Source organism: Aplysia californica, unplaced genomic scaffold (genome assembly GCF_000002075.1).
Source record: "Aplysia californica isolate F4 #8 unplaced genomic scaffold, AplCal3.0 scaffold01005, whole genome shotgun sequence".
Taxonomy (NCBI): Eukaryota; Metazoa; Mollusca; class Gastropoda; order Aplysiida; family Aplysiidae; genus Aplysia; species Aplysia californica.
Window position 1 is genome coordinate 86465 of NW_004798275.1, and position 8789 is coordinate 95253.

At 39.0% G+C, this 8789-nt stretch overlaps 1 protein-coding gene across 4 annotated transcripts in view; it reads left to right on the forward strand.

Moving 5' to 3' along the window:
• LOC101855988 overlaps nucleotides 1-8789 on the forward strand; it is a 59554-nt gene that overhangs the window by 26148 nt on the left and 24617 nt on the right. Inside the window, exons 1-2 of one of the 4 annotated variants that reach the window (XM_005111109.3) lie at nucleotides 5194-5610; nucleotides 8095-8726. In XM_005111109.3, coding sequence (XP_005111166.1) covers nucleotides 8595-8726 — 132 coding nt within the window. In that variant the 5' untranslated portion in view covers nucleotides 5194-5610; nucleotides 8095-8594. Of the gene's footprint in view, nucleotides 1-5193; nucleotides 5611-5670; nucleotides 5769-8094; nucleotides 8727-8789 lie in introns of those variants that run through there. The other 3 variants (XM_005111110.3, XM_005111111.3, XM_005111108.3) reach the window with 3 other exon arrangements.

Sequence of the window (8789 nt, forward strand, 5' to 3'; positions counted from 1 at the left end):
TTGTGTGTGTGTGTGTGTGTGTGTTTGTGTGTTTGTGTGTATGTGTGTGTGTATACATATATATATTATGGTCGGTTTTAAGAACAAGCGGGCTAACCCAGATTTCGGTGCGCCGTGTTTTACTATCGTATCCATACGACGTGAAAGAAGAAATTTACTCGTTAATCCGATCCGTACGCTTTGTATAGCAGTCTGTCAAAATATTTTTTTAAGAAATACTGAATGTTTCAAAGAGATCTTCATACTACAAGTATTGGATAATGTGAAGAATGCAATCCCAGGGGGGTACAAAATGACCCCAGGGCGTATGGATAGGTTATGGTGTAGCTATGGACCCTGCTCACATAACCCATGGATCCTATATTCCAAAGTTTGCCTGGAGGCTCTAGCGACATAGAGGCTAAGGTGTTCGCCTCTCATTCAAAGGTTCCGGGTTCGAATTCGGGTAACAACCGAAAAGTTTTCTTCTCTAAAATTGTCTCCTTTCACCTCCTCTGGCAATGTTCTGTCGTCTGCTTCCGTCTCCACTTTCTGCCCCCACCCCTCACCTCCTTTGCCCCCGACTCTGGGCTCCTGACTCTTTCTGCAGCCTTTCTTCTGCTACTTCTTGGCTTCTTCTTACAGCTGCGTTTCAGCCACACTCCTGATCTTCTAGTTGGAAAGATCTACACCTAGCCTTCTCGGACAAGGGCGAAAAATCTCGGAGGACCTGTGTACAAGATGCGCACGTTAAAGATCCCTTGGTGGTCTAAAATCGATAAGAGTAGGTTTCGGCTGCCACTCGGGCAAAAATCAAAATTTCCTACCAAATAATTTTTTAAAATGTGTCCCGCGCGCTCAAATAACCTTATGCAGTTGCGAGTGCCGTAATGCACTTTCCAAAAAAAAAAAAAAAAAAAGAAAAGTTTATCTCTTATTTATTTACCTCTCCAAATTCTGTCGCCCGGAAACTTGATGATCGTTATACTTTTTGAAAACTTAAAGCGCAGATAAACATCACTTGTTTATAAACTGAGATCTACTTGTCATGTCTATTACTAGTAGTTTTGTATATTTTACAACCATTTGAATGTTAAATATTTAGATATGTAATCTAATTTATCAGGCCTGATTTGTTTGTGTGTGTGTGAGTGTGTGTGTCAAAACCGTTTGCATTTTAAATATTTACATATCAGGTCTGATTTGTTTGTGTGTGTGTGTGTGTGTGTGTGTGTGTGTGTGTGTGTGTGTGTGTGTGTGTGTTTGTGTGGGTGTGAGTGTGTGAGTGTATGTGTGTGTGTGTGCGTGTGTCTTAAAACCTTAAATGTTTAGATAGCAGGTCTGATTTGTTTTCTTTGCGTACAACAAGTGGTTTTGGTGCTACTTTAGCGCGGTGCGGCGCATCTGGCAAATCTCTGGGGTGTGTGAACTGAACATTCCCAAAACCATTTTGTAAACTTCATATTCTATGTATAGGTAAACATTCCATTTCTCAGTGAGAGATAAGAAGATAGAAAAAGAACCCACGATCTAACAAACGTTTAGTAAGTAGTATCCCAATGACAAATTATAATAAATATTATTTTTAGAACGTTAACACAAGCTTGTTACTTTGCCAGATAGGAGATACTGAGAAGTCACGCAGATCGTAAACAAAAGGTCGGAGACATGATAAACGATAGGATAAAGCACTATGAGTTTTTTTCGTTTTTTAAAAATAGATTGCTAGATCTATCTGGTCCCCCACGTATTCAGTCAAGGAAACAAGACCTGATCAATGACGTGGATGTAAGTCAAACATAATTTAGGCCGGCTGTTGTGATAAGCCTGTCGTTTCCCGTTGCTTATAGGTCTATATATTATGTCCGCCAGTGTGTCCTTTTGTCTTGGTAAGTCTGTTCATTGATACTCAAGGATTCCTCCTTCTTGACTATATCCCGTGGAGGTAAGGGGGCTTTTGTTTGTGCTTTTATTATCCTTTTTTCCTTTCTTTTGTTATCGCTTTTCTGCCTTGTCTTACATCTTTTTTGTTGTTTTTTTTATCCGTTTTTTTTCTTTTGTTATCGATTTTTTGTGCCTAGTCTTATCGCTTTTTTGGTTCTAAAATCGATACGAGTAGACCTCAGCAAAATTCGAATTTAATTCCCTTCAAAACTGAACATACTCTGGTCATTAAAAAAAAGACCAACATAATGAAATTAAGTACCGGTGAAAGACGGTGCGATGGCGGAGCGGTTAGTGTGCTCGTCTTCGAAGCGGAAAGTCCGGGTTCGAGCTTCGGTTCGGACAGGGATTTTTTCGCCCCCTCCTGCCCACCCAGCAGTAATGGGTAGCCATGTGGGTAGCTCACTTCGAGTTGGGGAAGTAAAGGCGACGTAGAAAGGCACTGGCCACCCTACCACTATATGCCGAAGGCCTAGGATGTTGTCTCCCCAACAAGGCAATCCCCAATGTCCGGATCGGATGCGAGAACAACTTAACTTTTTTACCGGCGAATTCGGAAAGCATTGGATCCTACTAAGTAGGAAATACAGTCACATCAGATCTTATGATAAGAGTCGCCTTCGGTTGTCACCCGGGGAAAATTCGAGATTAACTCCCATCAAAAATGAAAAATGGGTGGTTGATGGGTGCTATGGTGTGGTTTGTTTCTTCTTTCTTGTCAAACATCTAACGTCCTTATCTCTTCTCCTTCTTTTTTGTGTTTGCTACTCTCTTGTAACACCTCTAATCTTCAGCACTTATATGACCTTATTGTGTTGCAAATGCCGTAAAAACTTAATAAACCAAAAAAAAAACCCAACTGAAAATACTCTAGTCAGTTGAAAAACACACAGAGTACCTTCCAAATCGGAACGTGCAAAGGGCCTTACAAAATAGATGAAAAAACTCCCCAGTCACATAATAGATCTATGTAAAGATCATTTGCACTGCAGCTAGAAGGAGGGTAAACTTTTTTTTTTTCGCTTATCTGTAACTCCCTAAAAACATCCTGTATTTTCCGCTCAAAGATATTTTTTTCACATAAAGCAAGGCAAATGAACAAGCTTTACGATGATATAAATTTGTAGTGTTCATGTCCAAACATTGGGGAGTGCCTGATTCCACCGCGTCGTGACACATATGTGAGGCAGCGTGGTGGATTCAGGCTCTCGTCAAAATGATCAAAGTTAAGAAACTTGCATTTTTCCGCAATAATGTGAATTTTTATCAAATTTTTGTTTTTTGGCTCAACACCTTTCATGCCCATTAAAGAACTCATTTCTGGGTGGATTTTTCTGAAAAGCGTTGATTAAAGGCACAAAAATGTAAATTTTCAGTTACCACGGACTCTTAAGCTAAGGAAATAACTAATCTTTGGGGGCAAATTTCTCACTTATTTTACCTCTGAAAACAGGTGACCCCCACGTCCTTCATTCTCAAACATCTCGGCTTGTATTCAAGATAAAATGGATATTTTTTTCATTCAAATAAAGACAAGTGAATAAGCTTTAAGATGATACCAATAACTCTACGTGCCCAAAAATTGACGAGAGCCCGATTCCACCGCGTCGTGACACCTATTATTATTGTCTAAATAGCCATTAGGTGAATTTTTATGCGCACACGCTTATACATGCCTGAGTAAAATGATGTTTCTAGTTTTGGCACTTTCTGGCATGCTGTATTACTTTTCAAAATATGCAGTCGACCGAAACGTTTTTGTAACAGAATACTCCGAGCCTGTTTATAATCAGCAAGCTATCTCTGGCTATCTCTTTGTGCACTTATCTAGCTAATTCATCAATGCTGTGCCAGAAAATGAAATATATTTATAAAAAGTTGTGACTACTTAAAGTTAAGAATGCCACTGAATCAATGTCACCTTTCGACGCTGGCTCATATTATGTATGTATGTATATTATATACTACAGCAAAATATATCTATATTATAGTCTATTTATAATGCTACAGCTAAAGAACGATAAATAAGGTTTTTTTTCTGTTATAAAAAGTAGCAAATAAAACCCCCAAAAAATATTGACATTCTAAACCTCAGCCTACTTCATATTAAACACAAGAACAAACCTACCTACTAGTCTTGAGTTTTGAGAACAACAGTAAAATGTGAAGTGTGCTGACTGCTGACAACATCAGTTACTTTCGGATTCTAGCCTTATGGAAAAAGAAACATCATGCTTATAATTGAAGCTTTACAATTCATAAGTGGGAAATAATAACAGGCATGTTATACATAAAAAATAGAGCATCAATAGAAGATCTACTAATTGGACATCGGTGTTGATTTTTTGCCAATACCTCCATTTAGTGGATTGCGAGAAGTAACTTATTTTGTCAGCACGCCACACTAAAATCTTTCTCCATTATGGCTCGTGTAGAGATTGTGACCGAGCCATCAGGCGATAAATCCTACGACTTGAGATTGAAGAAGAATACCGTTGGCTCCATCTTTATGAATGCGACTAGAAAATGAAATAAATTCAATAAGAAAGTTTTGTTTTACTACCGGTATCTCAAAACTTGATTTATCGACTCCTTTGACACTAAAACAATGTGCCAGGCTTATAATATTAAAAACAACAACAACAACAAGAACAACAACAATAATAATAATAATAATAATAATAATAATAATAATGATAATAATAATAATAATAATAATAATAATAATAATAATAATAATAATAATAATAATAATAGTAGTTATAATAATAATAATATAATAATAATGATAATAATAATAATAATAATAATAATAATAATAATAATGATAATAATAATAATATAATATTGTTAATAATAGTAATAATAATAATAATAATAATAATAATAATAAAAAATAAATATCAAGTGCATAGCAAATAATAATAATAATAATAATAATAATAATAATAATAATAATATTAATATGAATAATAATAACAACAACAACAACAATAATATAATAATGAAAATGATAATGATAAAAATAAATATCAAGTGTATAGCACACATACCCCCTCTCGACAGCAAGCTCTATGCGCTTTTACTCTAGCCTACATTATTTCCCCAGCAGACCCTCAAACACCCAGAAACAATTATTTTTGGCTTCCTGGGAAGAATACTGTAGTTCAAGCAGCCGATTAAGCGCTCGAACACTTAACAAACTGACAAGATCTTTCTCTGTCTTTAACTGCCCGGGTACCCATTCCCATTATATATGGGGGAAGAGAGGAAAATTCATGTAAACACAGCACAGTGCCCTTCCCACGGACACAACGTTGCGAGTCTAAGAGCCTAACCACTAGTCACTAGTCCACCGACACCACTCTTATTATTATGTGTAGTGTGTAGTGTGTCGGCACTCGAAGTAATTCATGCGCACATCTTCAGCTGACTAGCGGGTCATTATTCTGTCTTGCTGCCTGCAGGATCGGTCTACCGCGGGGCTTAGATGGGAGCTGGAAGGAATCAATATTATTATGTAGATCGTTATTCCAGACGCAGCTGTTTCCCTAGCTTTCTGCGTGTTTCCCTCGCTTTCAGAGTGGTTGCTGTGCTTTTTGCCAGGATGCTGGGAGGCAATTTGTGTGTACGTTGCGTAGATCTATCATAATATTCACTGAGGATATTGTTGTCAAGATGCTACAGGTAGTAGTTGTACATGTATATTATACACACATTGATTCGGTATGGGTGGTTGGCGGGTGGTCTGGTGTGGTTTACTTCAGAATGCTGGTTGGCAATTTGTGTGTACGCTGCGTAGTTCTGTCATAGTCACGGAGGATATTGTTGTCAAGATGCTACAGGTAGTAGTTGTACATCTATTTTTTACACACATTGATTCGGTATGGGTGGTTGGCGGGTGGTCTGGTGGGGTTTACTCCAGTATGCTGTGTGACAATTTGTGTGTACGCTGCGTAGTTCTATCATAGTTATTGAGGATAGTGTTGTTAAGGTGCCACTAGTAGTGGTTGTATACGTTCATACACAGATTCTTTGCTGGCATTTTTGCGGGTGCTCTGGTGTGGTTTACATATAATATTGTTCAAATCTCCCCTCTTTCTTTTTTGTGGTGTTTTTTTTACTGTCTAGTAGCACCCCTAATCTTCGACAGTTAATATTATGACCTTATTGTTTTGCAAGTGCCGTAAAACTCCACTGGGGATCTCGTGGCCTAGAAGTTAAACGTAAGGTGTTGGCCTTTCATTCAAAGGTCCCGGGTTCGAATCCGGGTAGCGATCGAAAAGCTTTCTTCTCTAAAATTGTCTCCTTTCACCTCCTTTTCTGCTCCGTAGCAATGTTCTGTTGTCTGCGCATGCATGCTGTCATTTCCATTTTCTGACCCCACCCCCTCACCTCCGTTGCCCCCTCCTCTGGGCTCCTGACTCTTTCTGCAGCCTTTCTATTGCTACTCCTTGGCTCCTTCTTATTGTTGTCTTTCTGCCACACCCCTGATCTTCTGGTAGGAAAGATCTACACCTAGCCTTCTCGGACAAGGGCGAAAAATCTCGGAGGGCCCGTGTGCAAATTGCGCACGTTAAAGATCCCTTGGTGGTTTAAAATCGATAAGAGTAGGCTTCGGCCGCCACCCGGGCAAAATTCAAAATTTCCTACCAACTGAAAATATTAGGTGTGTCCCGCGCGCTCATATGACCTTATGCAGTTGCGAGCGCCGTAAAACACTTTACAAAAACCAAAAAAACCCAAAAAACTCCAACTAAAGCTAATAAATAGATTCTTTTGCCACCAGGCCTGGCTAGTATTTATAATCAAGAATATCCCGTTTATCCCTATCCACACGTCGTGTTTTACTATCGTATCCATACGACATGGGGAACTCTGTGCCACCACTTTCCAAAGGTAATTAACTCGTTAATCTGATCCGTACGCTTTGCATAGCAGTCTGTCAAAATGATGTTTTGAGAAATACTGAAACTTTCAAAAATGTGAAAATGTAAAAATACAACCCCGGGGGTACAAAATGACCCCTGGGAGTACAAATAGGGGTAAGTTACGGGGCTTTGGGGTGGGGGGAGGGGAGCTTCCTCGGATTGCCGTCGTGTGTAATGTTTGACAGGATGTTCTACAAACAGTGATGTGATGTGCAATGGGTTTCAATTCGAAATGCATTATCATGCACGGTTTGTGCTTATGTCAGATCTACGAATGCAAGTACGTGTGAGTGTGCATAATATATTCAGCATGATATGCTACTTTTTGAGTATATATATATATATATATATATATACTTACCTATATAAATGCATGAAGGCATGTGTGTGTGTGTGTGTGTGTGTGTGTGTGTGTGTGTGTGCGTGTGTGTGCATGTATGTGTGTGTGTGTGTGTGTGTGTGTGTGTGTGTGTGTGTGTGCGTGTGTGTGTGTTAGGCTCTTGTATGTGAGTTGTATGTTTGTTTGTTAGTTTGTGTATGTGAAGGAATGGGTTAGTCTTTGTTATTGTTGTTGTTGTTTTTTGTTGTTGTTATAATTATCGCTGTAGTAGTTACTGTTGTTGTTGTTTTGTTTTGTTTTTCGTTACTGTTGCTGCCGTTGTTGTTTTCTTGAGGGTCGTGACTCTCTCTCTCTCTTGATCACCGCTCTGTTGTTGGTTGTTTTTGTTTTGCTTTGTTTTTTTGCAGTTTAGTGTTAGTATTGTCGCTTTGTTGTTGGTGTTGCTGTCCGTGAAAATGGTGGTGGTAGCGATACTGGCAGCAAGTTTTGTAGCTGCAGTTTCTAAATGAGCTGTGGTGAGTGCTGACTCAAAAACAATGTGGACAAAGTGTCGGTGACACGATGTTTAAATGGGTGGTCACTGGGGTGTGTCCTTGAGTAAGACACGACAACCCTATCTCAAAATACAGGGCGCTGCACAGTGGCGACCGGCAATGGCATGGTTGTGGATTGTTCAGTACTGGTGTAATATTGTGCCTTAAAAATTTATGAATGTTTTTGTGCATGCATTTATGTATTGAGGTATATATATATGTATTTATGAGTATGGGTTTATGTATTTATGTATGTATAACGCATGTATGTTTGTCATTTTAAACCAAATTGCCCTTCTGGGCTCAATAAACGTGTCGTTGATTGTTTGATTGAATTGATTACCATTTTCTCTTTTCTTTCCTACAGATCCACAAGTCTTCATCCTCACATATACAACCAAAGGAGGTCCTTCATTACAACAACTCAACGTAACAAAGGAAAAATCTCTACCAACGAGTGCTCAAATCTCACCCAGGGTCCAACAAATAAATCTATTCACATTACTTGGTCACATTAATTAACAGCACAGAAGCTGTCTTGATAGAGAATATAACAAAACCCCACGCTTTGAGATCGCCAAACTGTACCACTGATAAAAGACTGGATAAAAAGCCGCCACATAGGAGAAGGTACAGTGAAGCTATTATATCTTTTTACAGACCACTAAAAAACACACCAAAAATTAATAATAATAACTTCAGCCAAACCCCGCCTCAGAGAAGCTTTATAGGTTTTTAGGAATACTGTGTGGCTAGATCTGATTGTAAATCCTTGCAAAACCAGATAAAAAGCAGTCGCACTAAACGGACTTGTTTGACCTTTCCTGACGCCAATTAATCCCCGGAGACCAAACAATAAGGCAAGCCATGATTGATTTACGACGTGGCAGAGAGAGGACGGTGCTGGTGCTGGTAGCTGTCGTGTGTGTCACATGGCTCACTGTCCGCTACATGTACCAACCGAAGTCGATGCCAGTGCTGCAGCCTCTGCAAAATATTGTGAGTTGAGGGTTCGAATCCCATTGTTGTGTGTATGCGTGAGCTCTCGTGTGTGTGTGTGTG